The sequence below is a fragment of the Podarcis erhardii genome (assembly GCF_964252035.2).
Source record: "Podarcis erhardii genome assembly, chromosome: 11".
Lineage (NCBI taxonomy): Eukaryota > Metazoa > Chordata > Lepidosauria > Squamata > Lacertidae > Podarcis > Podarcis erhardii.
In genome coordinates, this window is record NC_138501.1 from 6,689,671 (window position 1) to 6,708,643 (window position 18,973).

The 18,973-nt window shown below is 41.5% G+C and overlaps 1 protein-coding gene across 1 annotated transcript; it reads left to right on the plus strand.

Annotated features, from left to right (window-relative positions):
* The first annotated feature begins 21 nt into the window (after positions 1 to 21).
* On the plus strand, positions 22 to 3,992 carry RMI1 (RecQ mediated genome instability 1). The gene is made up of 2 exons (XM_081881000.1): positions 22 to 179; positions 1,581 to 3,992. Exon 2 carries the CDS (start codon positions 1,615 to 1,617, stop codon positions 3,337 to 3,339), a length of 1,725 nt encoding a protein of 574 aa, XP_081737126.1. The 5' UTR covers positions 22 to 179; positions 1,581 to 1,614; the 3' UTR covers positions 3,340 to 3,992.
* Positions 3,993 to 18,973: the final 14,981 nt, after the last annotated feature.

Sequence of the window (18,973 nt, forward strand, 5' to 3'; positions counted from 1 at the left end):
GAGCGAAACAAAATGGCGCCGGCGCAAACTCCGTCTCGTCCTCCCGCCGGGTAGCCGGCGGGGCGGACTTCTCGCGAGCCTGGGAAGTCCGCTTTGGCGCTCAAAACAAAAGCGGGGGAGGGCGGAGGGCTCCCGAGGACCCGCGTGTGGCGGCAGGACGCGAGTCGAGCGCTTCTCACGTACGTGGCGAGATGGCGGGGGAAAGGGGCAGCCTTGGGTTTCTCTTCTCCCCTTGCTCTCGGGTCCCGCGGAGTCCGGGGATTGAGAGGATGACCCACCCCATGGGCTAAGCTTTCTTAATAATAATAATAATAATAATTAATAAATAGCTGAGCTTAGGAAACAAAAAGAGTGTTAAATGTTCGCTGGTTGGAAGTAGTCCAGTCTTAATTCGTTTATGGAAATGTTGGCTTGTGGGGAATCCGTATCGCAGTCAGATTGCAAAGGCCACGAGGTTTGAGAACCTCCCCTGTAATAATATTTAGCCCATTCTCGCAAATTTGTTAATAAAAAGGAACTAAGGGGGGGAAACAACCACCATCTTTCCTTAGCTTGCCCTTCAGATGATTTGTAGAACAAATGAAGAAAAAAGCAAAAAACTCCACCAACCTTGAATTTCCTGAGGGCAACTTTCACCTCAAGTGCTTAATTTCGCATTTCAGGCTGCTGTGGAAGGCAAAAAAGAGGTTTAAAAAAAAAGTTAGAAAACCGCTACTTTTTAATACAATGTTAGGAAGGGTTTTCAAGTCAACAAAATGTGACCATTTCGACAATTTTTATGTCCCCACCCCAATTCTCCATTGCTTTGGTTCCTTTAAAATTTTTGTTGTGCGTGTTTTCATTCCATGGTTCAGTTATTTGCATAAGATTTGCACATGTGCACACTGTGACCTGGTCATTCACACATCATTCATCTTGCTCTACCTCAAAGTAAATGCTTTGTGGATTGATTTCTCTAATGCTTCACACAGTCTTGCTGATAGAGCCGAACCCCTTAATTCAGTTGGGGTAACATCGGAATATATTTAGGATAGAACTATACATATTCAGATGGTTTCATAAACCTTGCTCTTCTTTCTGTCTTTTGCTTCTCCGTTTTCTATCCCTTGCTTCTTCATTCCTTCTCTGTTCTGCAGTGCTGGATTATGTATGGCAGTGGCCAACCTACTATCTCTGTTGTCTAGAATTAGCATTGGGTGTTGGAGAAGTATAGTTCTGCACTAAAGGAGTAAATTCTGAGGAAAGTATGCATAGGGTTGGGCTGTTAGACACTGCCTAAAATCCTGGCAATAAATTGTGAGAAAGAGATGGTCTTTGGGTACCATAACTCTGTTTTTTTCTAGTCCGGTAAATGTAGTAATCATATGATAGTGGGTTTTTTTGGGGGGGGGGATACTTTTAGCTGCTCAGTTGCTGACCTAAGAACAACTTACTTTCACTAAATGAACAAATTACTTGGCTAGCTTACCAGATAGGTTGTGATTGGTTAAATTTTGCTGCATGAGTTTCCAATAGGTTGTTTAATCAGACATTTAGTAAAAACTTAGTTAAGTCAGCAAACCTATTTTGTTTCATTCCAGGGCATTCACAGTTTTCCTTTCACCTCAAAAGAAAATGACTGCATCAGGTCTGGCAGCAAGAGTGGAAACTTGGCTTTCATCTACATGGCATGTGAAGGTTCCTGCACCATGGCTAGAAGCGTGTATTGATTGGATTCAACAAGAAAATGGCAGTGGCAGTTTGGCTCAGGCTTCTATTAACAAGCAAGTTTTTGAGCAGTGGCTTCTTACAGATCTCAGAGATCTCGAATACCCAGTTCTGCCTGACTGCATTTCAAACAATCCAAAGGGAGAATTGAACAGCTTTTATTCCATACAGATTGATTCACTTGTTGATGTGAGTCAGCCTGCCTATTCCCAACTGCAAAAGATAAGAAAGAAAAATACTGTAAATGAGGAAATAACTGCTAATACACAGGGAACATTGAGGCCCTGGGAAGCAAAGCCTACTCGAATGCTGATGCTGCAACTGACAGATGGCATACATGACATTCAAGGCATGGAATACCAGCCTATCCCTGTTCTCCATAGCAATCTTCCTCCAGGGACAAAAGTTATGATACAGGGGAAAGTTGCATATCGCTTAGGTGTTCTTTTGCTTAAACCAGAAAATGTAAGATTGTTGGGGGGTGAAGTGGATAGCCTTGTAGAGGAAAACTCTGAGGAAAGAGTTCTTGCTAGGCTTATTAGAGAAGAAGACAGAAATCCTGATACTGAGAAATCAAATGCTGCTGAATGTGACATTTCAATACCTGTTGGTGAAGTGGGCCCTTCTGATGAAGAGCTTCTGGCAAGTCTTGGGGAAAATGAAGAATTAATGATAAATGAAGCCCCTTTTGAAAGTAGATGCTGCACCAGAAGTACCAGATTAAATTCCACCACATCTCTGCTTCCCACTACTGAAAGCTGTTTGCAGCAAGACCCTGCAGCATTCATTGCAGAAAATGAAGAACAAAGTGTTCCAGTTCTGGGAAACATGGAAGGAGATTTCTATGAGTTTCCATTGGAGGATGATTTACTTTTAGAAGAAGAGAGCATGCAAGAACAGATACAGGCTCTGAATAGAAGCTCTAGCATAAATAGTTACCTTATCAAAGAAGGGGAATCTGGTGAAACAATAATGTGTGATATACATGAAGAAAGCACAGGAGATTTTTTAATGAAACATAATGCCCAGAGAAGCAAAAACATGGAAGGCCGTTTTGGAAATATGGTGGTACAAGAGAAAAACAATGAAAAGCCCTCCAATAATTCTAACAATAGGCTTACAGACATTAATGTAGAACTTGAACAATATCCTCAACCTGAACAGACTTGCAGAATACAAAATAAGTGCCACAAAGTTGATTTAAATGCCCTTCCCTTCACATATTTATCAGTTTTATTAAGTAACAAGCCCAAGGCTATTACAACTCTGAAAATTAGAGCATTCATAGTAACTCTTACCAGAAATCTAACAAGCAGTGGTGGCTTTTCAAGTTTATCAGCAAAAATATCTGATGGTACAGCTTATTTAGAAGTTGATTTTGCTGATGAGATTCTAACAAGCTTGATCGGGTTTTCAGCACCTGAAATGAAACAACTAAAGAAAGATCCTGTCCTAGGCCCAAGAATTAAGGAAGGTTTACAGAATTGCCAACTAGCACTAATAGACCTCTGTTGTTTGATGACCATCAAATTTAACCCTTCTCAGACAAAAGCAACAGTAATAGTTTTGCAAGACATTAATGCAAATGATTTCAGTAATTTAAAAGAACGCCTAAATACATGCTGCATTTAAGTAAAACTCTTGTTTGCGATCCCATAAAATTGTTAAATCACAAATCATATTTAGTTATTAGGTGAAATGCCGTTTTGTGGGTGCTTGAATTCAGAAAAAAATCAGTGGGATAGTAGGAAAATACTTCAGTACTGTGGCATGTTTCCATTAATACTTGTCTATTTTAACAAAGGTTTGTGCTGGTTTTTTCAAAAATACTTTCTCATGCTATCAGGAAAAAACAAGAGTTATAGCTAGTGATAACAGTGTGAAGCAATATTCAGCTATGCCCTCACCCCACATCTGCCTTGGAGGGTCCTTCAACATTCTGGAGTGGATTTAGGTGGTGGGGGCTGCAAGAGGGAGGGGGAATCACTCAAAATTGCTTACCTTCTGTTCTGTTGATGAGAGCCTTACTATCGGCTAAGCGACACTGTTGGACATAACTGAAGGTTTTGGAAATACTGTAAGTGAAAATCCAGTATTACCGGAGCTCATTTCTAAGACTTCATAAGCTTTCTGAAAATAAATTGATGCTTAAACTGTTGTGATGGGCAAGTCAGAATTGTTCAATTTGCAATGTGTTTTTCTGCTACTTTTAAGGTATTTGTGCATCATGTCATTTCTATCTTACTCATTTTGAAAAACCTGAAATAAAACTATTTGTAAGCCTAGTGGACCAATGTCTTGAGCTGAAACACAAAAGACAACCAAGCTAGCCTGGAATAGAGGACTAGGCTCCTGTGCCTTTAATTTCAGTGGGTATAATTTGCACAACAATCTGCACCTATGGAAATTCCCTTTTCTACACAACTATTCGAGGTGTAAGAGCCCTCTTTTCTTCCGTCTGGTTCCCGTAGGATTTAATATGGCCCCTGTGGCAGTTTATTTCCTGGGGTAAAATACTAAAAAAAAACTCAACAACTTCAATCCTAAAAAAATCAACAACTTTGAACTTTGGTCGGCCCTCACGGGCCTTCACTTCATCAAATCTGGCCCTCTTTGAAAAAAGTTTGGACACTACTGCCCTAGGAGTAGAGAAAGCAGAAGGAACTAGCAGGATAAACCATTGCTACCTGATCTCCCTCTTTGCTAAGGTTGTTAAAATCTTTGTGGCAACAGTGTTAGGACTTATGTGCCTTTAGCAGATCTTATTTATAAACTGATTAGTCAAACAGCTCAGATAATATCTAGAATCTTAAAATAGCTGATAGTTGAGTTTATTTAATCATCCATTGTGAGTCAACCCAGTTGGATCCAAAACATTTTAGGCAATTATTTTTTGTGCAATAATTGCAGGTTGTGATCATTTGTTGTCGGGAGATCCAGGCATCTCTCAGGATGGCATTTCTGATGCAGATATTTTGCATATCCCCCATCATTCAGGTTCATCATACCTTTAGTGATACAATACAGTATGTAAGTTCTTCACACTGAGTGATTGCATTATTTTGTAAGCTTGTCAAAGTCATAATTAATTGGGTTGGTTGATCCTAATACTTTTGGAATACTGCTTTTCAGCTGGCGCACTGGGAGCAACAAATGAGTCACACTGACCTAAAGTGGGTTGTAGTGGTGGCATCTTCACCATTTTCAATCTTTCATTTAGAAAAAAAGAAAAGATGTTCAGAAGCAACTTTTACCTTTCTTATACCTTTTAATACAGTAGTTTTATAGAAGGGAATTTCTACAGACACCCTCTGTATGATAACCAATACCTGCCCCAAATCCTGCTCCTACACAACTGATTCCACTATAGGAGCCCTGTCTTTTCTTACACCTGCTCAACTAAGAGAAAGACAAGAAAAATGGTCACATTTGAGTAAAAAAATTAGATTGCAGATTGTAGTTCAAGATACGTTCGAGGTCTGAACCTTTACAGAGTTATTCTATGCTAACAGGAAAGTCAGCTGAGAGGCCATTGTATTCTGCGGACCTCATGCTCCACAGCCCAAGAGAAAGGCTCCAGGCATCCCCAGTGCTGTAGCAAAAAAACTTCTTGCTAATCTGCCTTGTAAAGAAAAAGAGAGAGGGCATGCTGAGGAATGCTGAATAGATTGGTGGAGGATTTGAATCACAAATAGCCTTAATAAACAAAAAGAAAATACTATGAGCACGTGCACTTAACTCATCATTTTCTTTGCTCGCTTCCTACCTTGGGTCAGTATCCTCGCATGGCTGTTTTTTGCCCCCGAACCAGCTTGGCTCTGCAACTATGGGTGCCCAGGGCCGTGGGTGGCATGCAGTGTGCATGGTTCTGGCACTGAAATGTGTGAGTGTCCAGTCCCTTCAAGGGGAATTTTGTGGGTGCTTGGGGCCCCAGGGAGTTGGAACATATACCCTTTTTTAAAAAAAAAGAATCTTCAAAAGGCAGATTGGCCTTTGGGTGCAGCCACTTCTACACAAAATCTCTTTAAAAATTAAGGGAGATTGACTGAAATAATCAGAGTGGGTGGGGGAAGGGACCTTTTGACTTTTGGAACTGCTCCGCAGAACAATATATGAAACCTGCGTTCCTGACTTCAGGAAAATCCATTTCTTTAAATTTTTCACATCATCTAGGTCTCAAAGGAGCTTAAATAAAATGCGCATTATATAAAATTTAAAACAGAAATTAAAACGTGTCCTTGAACTCTGATAATAACTCTTGCTTGTCTGAATGGAGAATAGAGAGGGATGTGTAAGTGTGTAGACACTATCCTGCTGCACTAACATGAAATTCACATTCATTGCTCAACCTGCTTTTTCTGGCCTCAGCCATCACTGCCGTGTGGCCCCTAAAATGTTGTCAAGAAAGGAATGTGGCTTGTGCGCATGTGATCTGTGGATTAGGGGGGCTAGGCTAGTCCCCGAAGTGTTCTGCTGGTGCCCCCTTTCCAAAGCCAGTGAAGCTTCTGCTCAGCTTAGGGAGGGAGGTGTGATGCTCTGAGGGGTCCAAGAGCCCTCCCACCACCTTCCCAAAGCCCACCCAGCTTTGGGAAGGAGGGAAGAGGGGTCCAGCATCCTGTAAGAGCCTTGGAACCTCCTTCTCAAAGTCAGGGAAGCTTCTGCCCAGCTTAAGGAGGGAAGTATAAAACCCACACGCATGATATTGCTGTTGCCTCTGGCCCTAACTGTTCGTGTGTGTGTGTGTTATAAGAATTTTTAGGTCTTATATATAATAAATGTTCTTTTTTCCACATATAAATTTTTATTAATTAACATCAATAGATAAAACAAAACAAAATACATTAATTTCACATCGTTTTTCACAACTTATTTCTCTTTTGGACTTCCCTCAGCTGTTCCGTAAATCATCCATAGTTATAATTTTAATTACACATTTCTCAAATTTATATTGACATTGTTTATCTCTTTTTTCCTATTCCCTTTAGACAATACTTCTTACTTTTTCACAGTGCTTCTTTAAATCCCTTAAGCGTCATCTGTCCCTCACTTAAGTATTCCAGATATTCCACAAATTTCCCCCAGTCCTCGATGAACTTTTGGTCTTTTAAGTATCTAATCTTCCCTGTCAATTTATCTAGCTCTGCGTAATCTAACAGTTTCATTCTCCACTCTTCCACAGTCGGTATTTCTTGTTGTTTCCATTTCTGGGCCAGTAACACTCTTGCGGCTGTGATTGCATATTGAAAAAATTTACAGTCTTTCCTTTTTATCTCATTTCCTACTATTCCTAACAGAAAGACTTCTGGTTTCTTTGTGAATGTATATTTTAGAATCTTCTTCAGTTCATTGTATATCTTTTCCCAGAAGTCTTTCACTTTCTTACATTCCCACCACATGTGATAAAAAGTACCTTCTTTATCTTTACATTTCCAACACTTATTGCATGTCTTATACATTTTTGCTAATTTTGCCGGTGTCATATACCATCTATAGAACATTTTCATCACATTCTCTTTTAACGTCATACAAGCAGTAAACCCTCCTTCCATAATTTTTCCCAGTCCTCAAATTGTATATTATGACCCACATCTCTGGCCCAACGAATCATTACCGATTTAACTTCTTCGTCTTTCAAATTCCATTCTAACAACAGTTTATACATTTTGGATAGATTTTTACCATCATTATCTATAATCTCGCTTTGAAATTTGGAATCCTTGTCCGCAAAACCTCGTTCTTTACCATCTTTCTTGAACATCTCATTTGTTTGGAAGTAGTGCAACCAGTCATATACATGTTCTTTAACCTGCTCATACGGATTTATTTTCCATTTTTCTCCTTCTTTAAATAGCAATTGACCATATGTTATCCACTTACTTCTCATATTAGTTTTCTTTACACTCATAACTTCTAGAGGTGATAGCCAACGTGGCGTTCTAGGTTCTAATAGGTATTTATACCTATCCCATACCTCAATTAAAGGACCTCGGAAGATGTGGTTCTCAAAACCTTTATGGACTCTCTTTTTCTCGTGCCATAGGTACGCATGCCATCCAAATCTATTATCAAACCCCTCTAAATCCAGCAATTCATTATTTTCTAGTTTAATCCACTCTTTCAACCAGCAAAGACATGATGCCTCGTAGTACAATTTCAAATCTGGCAGATTTGAAATTATATATAATAAATGTTCATAAATGTACCAAGCAAACACATATATAAATATATAAACCACATGTCCAAAACCCACTGGAAAAGTCCTAAAGCCATTCTGACTCTTTCAGTCACCTCAAATATTTCTCTACAAGGTTGAAGGAAATGCAGAAACCTCCCCATTGTCTCTGTCCTCACAAATCCTGCCTTAAGGGCGCATTTAAGGTGTGAATAGGGCGAGCCTGTGACCTGGCTCAGGAATTAAGTATTATCATTACAAAAGAATGGCCAGACTCTCCAGGTAATCCAGTCAAGTGACCATTAACAGGTAACCTGGCAGGCAGGGTAAAAACGCATTCAGATTTCTGTTGTAAACTGCCTTTTCTGTGATGTATGTATGATGTTTCTGGGGGTGGTCTTGGAGTCCAGGGCAGGAAATTTAAAATGTCTATATAAGGGCTTGTACACATGGCTCGGGGTCCTCCTCCTCTCTCTTGTGTGTGGGGGGGAGCACCCTGTTGCATCAGTTAATAAAGATCAGGCTTACTAGCTGCTTTGCTTCTCAATATTCTCTGGTTGGTCTCTTGTTATTTTCTCCTACCGATAGAGAACCTACAAAAGGACTCTATATGGGCTCTTGGGTACCCCATAAGGGAAAAGGGGCAGGTTTTTTTTACTTATATATATATCATTGCCCACCACTGAATGTGGCCCTCAGACTGAAAAGGGTTCCCAACCTCGCCATAAGAGAAGCAATGAAAACACAGAAACTTGGAAGAATTGTAAATTTGAATGACTGACAGGGAGACCCTCAGGAAAATGATCAAAGCTAGAGACAAGATGTTATCAGCCACATTGATCGTCTCAACACAAACCTATCGGGATCTGGATTCAAGGCTACTTTCCAACTAATACCACAGTTCTTACTGGGTAATTCTAGAGTTGCCATATTTTGAAAATGGCCTTCCCGGACAGACCTACCCTTGACGTGAAGGCCGCAGCCAAGCGGACATTTTTTTCTCTTGTTGCCCGACTCCTTTCCTGCACCTGCTCCTGGTTTGCAACAGGGCTCCTGCTTGCCAGTACTGGGAGGTCACTCTGAGCCACTGATCGGACTCCGCTATGGAGCCACCTCTCCCTCTCAGGCCTTCGGCCTCCAAGTGTCCATTGGCAAGGTTGTGCCTGGGATCAGGCCCAGGCAGGGAGGCTCATCTCTCCACTGCCTCTCTGGTCCTGCCTGACCCTTCCCCAGTTGCGGCAGAGTGCCCCAACGGCTGCTCAAGCCACATCAGATGGGAAAACCCAGGAAGGACCGGAGAGGCCATGAAGTCGCCGCTACCAATGCAGCCGCCGCTACCCACGTCCCCTCTGACGCAACCTGAGTCACCATATAGCCGGACTTCCCCAGCTATTCCAGCGATTTCCACCCGTACACTTTCCTACAGCCAAATCCCGGTAGTGTCTGGGAAATTTCTGGCATATGGCAACCCCAGGTAATTCATGTGCCGGGGATGTGCTAATTTATTAGGGCAGAGTAACTACTTGCCCAGGGACGTGGGTGGCGCTGTGGTCTAAACCACTGAGCCTCATGGGCTTGCCGATCGGAAGGTTGGTGGTTCGAATCCCTGTGATGGGCTGAGCTCCTGTTGCCCGGTCCCTGCTCCTGCCAACCTAGCAGTTCGAAAGCACGTCAAAGTGCAAGTAGATAAATAGGTACCACTCTGGCGGGAAGGTAAACGGCATTTCCATGCGCTGCTCTGGTTTCTCCATAAGCGGCTTAGTCATGCTGGCCGCGTGACCTGGAAGCTGTCTGTGGACAAACGTCAGCTCCCTCGACCAGTAAAACGAGATGAGTGCCGCAACCCCACAGTCGTCCGCGACTGGACCTAACTGTCAGGGGTCCCTTTACCTTTACCTACTTGCCCTAGACCCTCACATTGAAGTAGGGATATGAAATATCCAACAAGTGTTTGGAGTCCTAATAGCACCTGCTACTTGCAACATTGTTTTCAATGTACCGTATTTTTCGCTCTATAAGACGCACCAGACCACAAGACGCACCTAGTTTTTGGAGGAGGAAAACAAGAAAAAAAATATTCTGAATCTCAGAAGCCAGAACAGCAAGAGGGATCACTGCGCAGTGAAAGCAACAATCCCTCTTGCTGTTCTGGCTTCTGGGATAGCTGCGCAGCCTGCATTCGCTCCATAAGACGCACACACATTTCCCCTTACTATTTAGGAGGGGAAAAGTGAGTCTTATAGAGCAAAAAATACGGTACTTTTTTAAATAGGTCAATGGGATACCTTTGGTTTTAGGTCCAATCTTATCACAATGGCATGGACAGAATGTTATTTGTTCAATTTCTCAGATATCAAAAGCAATGATACAACCAGTTCTGTGATGACGGATTTATCACGTGGAATCTGGAGACATGCCCAACCCATGTGGTACCAAAATCCTGCTGCTGGCAGCTCCTGGCGGCTACTATCAGTTCTGCTGTAGAGGTACATTTAAAGCAGGCATTGGCAAATTATACAACAACTTCCATTTTCTGAATATGGAAGCATCTGTCTGATAAGGGAACTATAGCTAGGAAAAGGTGATTATATTTGACACTGAATTTTCCCATGCTCCTTTTAAAACAATGTATTCCTCATTTTAAAGCATCTTCTCCCGCTGTGCAGTTATAATTTAAGAGTGTTATGGACTGTCACTTCTCCATTTGTAAACACCCAAGACCTGCTGAGTAATTACTGAATAACCTTCTAATGAAATGCAGTAGAGGGTTCTAATTAAATTGTAAAGTTGCTTAACAACTATACCACTTAAAATGAGATTTTTGCCAAGCATGAGTCTTAATGAGTTCTCGGAATACATTACAAACATGTATAAATGCCAAGGTTAACACAGAATATAGCCTCCTGGGTGTGTGAGAAAAGGTTTTGTAAACAAAATAAGTATAATACACAAAAATTAGAGTGATATTGTTGGAGAGAGAAATGGGAATTTCTGTAGTACACGTCAGAAAAGCTTACATTTGAGACTTAACATGTAGAGACTAGTTACTATCACAGCTCTAGAAATAATAAGTGATTTTTAAAAGTGAAATGTACACCAAATTCCATATTCATAATTAGCAACTCAAAGTGAGTAATAAACCAATTACTAACTAACACACATGTTAATATTAACCAATTTGTTACTTAATATTTCCACTAGTTTGGGGAATACTTCCCATGTGACTTTTTTTTATACTGACAGGAGTCTTGTTTGTTTTGCATAATTCACTCATGTCAGGAAATCTCCCAATGAAACCGTTTTGTTTGGAAATCTAAACTTGTCCAACTTTGATTTCTCCTTCTGAAAGGAAATTGTATTTTCATGCCTTAAGAGAGAATATAATGAAAATGATATACAGGTGGTACATGACACCAGTCAAGCTTGCAAAAATTTATCATTTGCCCGATAATAAATGTTGGAAATGTAAAGAGGCTAAAGGTACATTCTTTCACCTTTGGTGGACATGCCCAAGGATTAAGACTTTCTGGGAAATGATCTATAAATTATAATAAAAACTGGGAAAGATGGAAGGGATTTGCTGGAATAGCTAACCGAACTAGAATACAAAAAAGGGAGGTGTGAGGAGGTCAAGGAAACAAGCAAATGAAAGATAAGTTATGGGAAGGTTTGTTGTGTTGTTTTTTTTAATTGTTTCTATTTTTCTGTTTTTTACAAGTTTGTGTTTAACTTGGTGTGTTTTCTTTTTCTTTTTGTAACCTTTAAAACTTTAATAAATATTATTTTTTTAAAAAAAGGAAATTGTATTTTCTTTGTTCTGTTTCAATCCAATCTTTGATCGGCTCATCTTTTGTTTTCACTTTACAGTAATCCCAGTTAAAGGAACTGCGCAAAAAACCCCAAAACAGCAGGGGAAGCCTTCTCTGGCATCCTGCAAAGGAAGGGGAAGCTTCAAGGAGGAGTCACCAAAGAAGATTCTGGACAGATGCTCGTACACCATAAAAATTTAAGGACACCAACCTTCATTAAGACTGACGCTCTAGATCAGGGGTCCTCAAACTTTTTAAACGGGGCCACTTCACTGTCCCTTAGACACAGTTGGGGGCCGGACTATAGTTTGAAAAAAATATGAACGAATTCCTATTTTTAGCGCACAAAAAACAGGAAAAACAATAAAATATTTAAAATGAAGAATGATTTTAATCAACATAAACTTATAAAATTAAAAATAAAATTAATTTTTTTTAAAAAAATTGACTGTGTCAGACCAACACGGCTACCTACTTGAACCATAAACTTTTAAGTATTTCAGTAGGAAGTATGGGCCTGCTTTTGGCTAATGTGATCATCAATATCCGGTTCCATATTTGTCACTGCTAGTCGTAGCAAGTGATGCAAGTGTCCACCAGTTAGTCTGGATCTGGTTGGAGATTTCAGATGTTTTATTTGGGAAAAAGTCTGTTCACAGACCTAGGTGCTGCCAAAGATGGTTTGTAATTTTGAGTGCATGGTTTCTGAGATTAAGATATGTCTCAGAGGGGAGAGATGCACAGAAATTAGTGAGGCTGCTTGATTTGAATGCATCTCACTGGGGGTTGTGGGGAATAAATGTGGAGGGTGAAAACCACAGACCTTGAGCTCCTGGGAGAAAAACTGCGGGCTGAAAATTCAGTAACTGCTCAGTCCCACTTCTGGGGGTTGGGGGATTCAGATGAACCCATACCCATTTCTATTCTATTCTATTCTATTCTATTCTATTCTATTCTATTCTATTCTATTCTATTCTATTCTATTCTATTTTTTAATGAATTTTACAGAAAAAGAAAGAGAAACAAAGAACAATACATAACACTGTAAACACATTTATATACATGTTTTCCAAAATGCAAACTAGAAAAAAGACAAAAGACAAAAGAAAAGAAATACTTTTCATAACCAATAATATTACCAAATTCATGCTTCAAACCTTACAATATATAAATCCTAGTTAAAATATTATAAAAGACTTTCACCGCATTCATTTTTTATTTTATTTTCAAAGCCTGCCTCCACTTAGGCTCCTCTTGGATGGCAGGCAGACGTTTACTAGCGAGCAACCCGATGCCGAGGGGGATTCCTCGCAAGCACGTGCTCCTTGGATCCTCGCGAGCAAGCGCACCTTGGATCGCAGCCCAGCCCCCAAGCACTTTCCCCAGGACAAAATCTCGCTAGGATGATGGCGGCCGTCTTTTCCTCGGACGCGATCCCCAGTGACCCCAAGGGGGCTTCCTCACGAGTAAGCGCTGGAGCCCTGTGTTCCTTGCGAGTGACCTTCTTCCCCCTTTCCCTGCCCTTCTTGTGTAGCTCACCATCAGTGTGGAGGCCACCACAGGTGCAGGTGACGTAAGGTGAGCCTGGCTGGAGGAGGAGGTGGCTGGGGCCTCTGAACTGGGCTGCAAGGACAACAGCGGCCCGGACTGGATCGGGCGGAGCGCATGGTGCAAACAAGCAGCATGGTGGCTGGGGATCAAGGGAGGCGGACAAATCCTGACCCACCTCTTGCCCTCCTGCCTGCTCTGCTTAAAGGCACTGCGGCGCCTCAACGGCTTCGCAGCAGGTTCTGCAATGGCTGAGTGGGCCGGATTTAGGACCCTAGTGGGCCGGAGACCCCTGCTCTAGTTTGAAGACCCCTGCTCTAGATTCCTGGTCAGCCACAAGTTTTATTGCAGCCCAATCCTCTCCAAAGTTCAGGGAAGGGCTGTAGGTCAGTTGTAGGGCATTTGATTTGCATGCAAGAGGTCCCAGATTCAACCCCCAGCATCCCCAGGTGTGGATGGAAATATTACATACAAAACAGGATAAACAAACAAACTGTTTTGTATGACTGGGTAAGGTATAGTATGAGACTGATATTTTCTAATTTTTATGGTTTACCACACATTGTAATTGGAGTGCTATTTTGTATCATGCAGCTTTTCGGACTGATGAAGCTGTAGCGAAACCTGTAATATATCCGGAGAACAGGTCTCCTTTTGCCCCCACTTACGTTATTCTCATCAGGGTGGTGGCTTTGATTTGCCTTCCCATGATTGATCCATGCATACGGCTTTGTGTTTCCAACTCAAGACCCATCGAAGAACATCTCGTCCAGTTCAATCTTTGAAAAACAGCTTTGAAAAGCTTTTTCCTATTCTCCAGTGTGCTACCCTTGCCATTGTGGCGGCACGGGGTTGCCGTTCTGTGATTGGACTTACGCTACTTGTTGAACGGTTCATTTATCCAGTCTGTATAACGTTTACTGTGCACGTAACATGTTAAGATAGAGTTGTACATTTATCCACTCCATGTTTACAATATCTCCAGCCTTTGTCTTGCACATGGCACCTTAGTATGTTTGTTGTTTAAATGGTTACAAGCCTATCTCTATTCTAGCTATTATTCTAGTAAATTTGGTTTTATACTTATAAGCCAGTTTGTGGTGTTGTTGTTTTGTTGTATTATTATTACTGTCACCACATTTGATACTTAGGGAATATTTTCATCCACAAAATATATACACAATCTGAAACGCTGTAACTGCATAGGAGAGGGCTGTTAGTGGGTCACTTTGAACATGGAGTGAAGATGAAAAGACCAAGTTCTGAATATCAGCCCTCATCTCTTGTCGCTGCAGGCATAATTCCCTCCATGGGCCTTTCCCCCCTTTAGACTGGGAATTAGGGAGCCAAACGTGGCTGAGCTATATTCCGTAAAGTCCTATGTCTGTGCCGTTTGCCCCTTCCCTTTTGAAGAACTGGCAATCTTTGCTTTCTGCTGTTTCATAGAATCGTAGAATTGGAAGGGACCCTGCGGATTGTCTAGTAGTAGACATGGGTAGGCAAACTAAGGCCTGGGGGCCAGATCTGGCCCAAATGCCTTCTCAATCCGGCCCACGGTCGGTCCAGGAATCAGCATGTTTTTACATGAGTAGAATGTGTGTTTTTATTTAAAATGCATTCTGGGTTATTTGTGGGGGTATAGGAATTCATTCACTTTCTCTACTCCACAATATAGCCCTGCCCCCCACAAGGTCTGAGGGACAATGGACCGGCCCCCTGCTGAAAAAGTTTGCTGACCCCTGAATACTAGTTCAACCCTCTGCAAATGCAGCAATATGCAACTGTCCCACATGAGGATCAAACTTGCACCCTTGGCATTATCAGCACCATGCTCTAACCAACTGCGCTACTCAGGCTCCATATGCAAGTGATGGTGGATACCTGTCTGCACTGCTTGTCATAAGATCTCTTACAGTGGGCAAGTCCCACTGAGCGAGAGCGGGCTTTCTTCCTCATTGGTGTGCTTCAGGTTGCAGCTGGCTCCACTAATGTCCCCTCCCCTCCTCCCTGCTGCTTTCACTTAGAGACATTGCTCTGTGTGTTCAAATGCTCAAGGGCAGATAGATGCATGTAGCAGAAATGTCAAACTGTAATCCTACATGGGTAGTCACTACGCTCTTGTAATAGAGGAAATTTTATTTTCTGCTCCTGAAGATGTGGGTTTATTAGACCTTTTATCAAACAATTTGGTCTGACAATGCATTACCAGGAATTAGTGAGATTGGTTAGGACCCTAATTATGTCCCCCCCCCTAAAAAATGTTCTTGGTCTGCTCTGAAAATTTTTAAAGTGGGCCTCTATTATAGTGGCAAAATTGTATAAAAGAGCACTGCCCTCATAAAATGAGGGTCACAGGTGGAGTGTGGCAGGGCTAATAGGAAGGGTAAATAGAAAAATCCACTACTTGTGTGCCCTACTTAAATGACATGGTTGGGTAAATGGATTTCTCTACTTCCTAGGAGTGTGCTTCTACATTAGTCTAGCAGCAATTAGAGAAAAGAGGTTGCTCTGCAAATTGGCTCTGCGAACCCTGGGAGCTCATCTTTTTATTGTGCAAAACATAAAAATTGCTCCTAATCAATCCACTTCAACTTTGAGTCTAAAAATTATTTTTGATCCCTTTCATCCTAGGGTACTTTGACAATGTTTCCCCTAAATTAACTAAGGGGAGGGGGGAGAGACATTTGTATCAATAAGTAGATTATGGCTGTGCAGCATAAATCTTACAGGGGCAGGAGTAAAGAGATCTGCATTATTTCTTGAGAGTTCTTAACAAATTGATTAATGCTTTTTGAGTAATTAGTCCACATTTCAAGTGTAATCGTACTTAATTAATTGAGGCGGGGTGCAGTCCTCGATGCACACAATGCTAAAATGATTCAAGTTATTTTGAAAAAAAGGACGTGCAGTGTGATAAACTTTCTATCACTAACAAATGGTTAATTTGGGATTTGTTAACATTTCTTTTATTTGAAGAACTTCTCTAGACAATAACATTTACTGTGAATGTGAGTTAACAAATACTGCAGCGGCAACCCAGAATGTGGGTACATATATGTGCTGAAGTTTCTGCATGCTGGTGCCACATATGCTATAGGAGTTGGGGGCTGCAGCTGGACGAGCACTTAGACCTAGAAGCAGGGATGGGGAGAAGTCAAATTGGTTTGCTTTTAAAGGCAAAACTGTATAATTCACACTTTCCAGTGCAAACTGACGCGCAGCCAACCTTCAAAACCAAAACTTCTTTGAATTTTGCAATGCAGCGCTCTATCCAGTGCCATGTACAAAAATGCATGCGGTAGGGTAGGGTGTGCATAAAAATGAATATATTTGTGAAAGCAGCATAAAAATGTATTATATTGGGGGAAATGGCAAAAATGTGAATATTAGGCAAAACTGTATACAAAAATGTGTATAGGAGAAATTTGAATTTCTAAAACGCTCATGAATTTTTTAAAAATCCCAAACTGATGCGGAAAATGTGGAGAACTGGACTTTAAGTTCAGGAAAATGAGAAGCAGAGAGAATTAAAAATTGACAGATTCACCCATTCCTCCCTGAACACAGTGGAGCTTTTCCCCCTCAGTAAACATGCATTAGATTTCTCTGTGGGAATGCCTTAGTGTTGTCTTTGTTGTAAACCACCTCTTTTAAAACTCTGTGCAAGTCAAAGGCCTGCTTTATTTTCCTGGGAATATTTGATCTGCTTCGGTTATTGTAACACGCTCAACGTGGAGCTGCCTTTGGAAAAGGTTTCCAAACTTCAGTTCCTCCAAGATGCAGTAGCCAGGTTGCTGGCAAGAGGGAAAAGAGAAATTCCTTGTTACAGCAGCTCCACAGCTAGCAGACCATTTCTGGGCACATTTCCAACTGTGGGTCATGACCAACAAAAGCCTATATGGCTTGGGTCCAGGCTATCTGAAGGACCATATCTTACCAGATGATCCTGCACAAGTTTTGATATCTTCTGACAAGACCTATCTCTTGGTCCTGCCATGGCCACTGCCAGAGGCACATTTGGTGAGAACATGAGAGGGAGCTTTCTTGGTGGCTACTCCCAGATTGTGGAATTCCCGTCCATGGAAGGCCACCTCTCTGCTTTCCTTTTGGCCAGGTGTGCGTGCAGGAGCCAGGCCCTGTGACCAATAGGACTCTGCAGGACTGGGGCCTTCCAAAGTTTGTTCTGAAGAGGCAAGGTGCGACCTTACAGGTGAGGCTGATTGGTAACGCATAGCACTTGGTGGCAAGAGCCGGGAAGGGATATAAGGGCAGCATTTCCCTTAAGCACTTTGCCACAGCAACACGTTCCCTGCCTTGCTGTGTTTGACTTCGTGACTCCTTGCTTCCTGACCCTCGGACCCTTGGCTTCTTGACTCCTAGCTCTTGGACCCTCGGACTCTTGGCTTTCTGACTTCTGGCTTCTAGACTTCCGTTCCTGCTCCCACCCCGCCATCTTGCCCCCGGTCCCGACATCCCCAGCCAGGACTTCGATCGCCCGTGAACCGGACTGTGACACTTATTGGCAACAAAAAACAACAAAAACAAACAACATGAAACAGTGGGATGAGGAATAATCAGTAAATATGGGATAGTGTTGTGTGGACAGATCTGATAAAATCCTGTGTTCACAGGAAAAAATAAAGTTGAAAGAATTTGCAATCCTAAACACATTTACAAAGAAGTAAATCTTGCCACATCTGGTGTGGTCTTTTCCTAAGTGTGTATAAGATTGCAGAATCAGCCTCCCTATATATTAAAATAGTTAGCTAGGTCACTGAGACTTTGGGTGGTATTCAGCAGTTAATCATACTCAAAGCAAGATACATTGAAATCAATGGATGCACATTATATGTCTATTGATAGCCGTGGGTCTTCTCTGATTTGGTTGGATAACAACCTTTGCACTGAAGAGCTCAGTTTTTAAATTGGCCTTGAGTCATCCTTTTATCATGTTTTTATATATTGTACTGTCCTTGAAATTGAAGAACGGGAAATATTTCCTTCAATAATAGCAAAATATCTGAGAATAGAGGGGTTTTTTTGTATTTGTGATGTATAGTCAAGGGACGCAGGTGGTCATTAAAGTTTCTTTAGTTTTCAAGGACTTATAAAAAGGCAGAAAATCAGAAAACTATTACTTTAAAGACCCAAGCAAAGTCAGGGTGGGCTGCTCCGCTCCAGAAAATGTAGTTATGAGCAGCCAATGACATTTATGCGTCGTGTTCTGTATTGATTAACAACATTTTTCTGATGTTCTGAGACATCACCCACGCACAGTAAAAAAATAGGAGTGATTCTGGGACCTTTCCATGCGAACCATGTACTCTACCACTGAGCCTTTTAAAAGGATTGTAGTACATCCTGCGTAATGGTCACGCATCCCATTACAAAAACAGGAGAAAGTTTTCTAGTACTCTTTCCATCTCATCTTGATCTCCTTTAGTTTTTTATTCAAAATGCATGGAAGTTCCAAACCTAAATGTACTTCTTCCTCAGCTGATGGCAATAAGCGGAAACAGGAAAAGTGGTTGTCTGAAGAGATTTCAAACCGATAATCCGTTTATGCACATATGTGATTTGTGTGTGTGTGTTTTTAACAACACATCTAGTGGCAATGGAAGTACCATCTGCTTTGAACATCCTGGGACCCCAAACCACAATAACCACACACAGATGGTGTTTTCGTTGACATTTTTGTAGCAGTAGCTCTTTCAGCCCCCAAGGTTGAAAGCTGTTC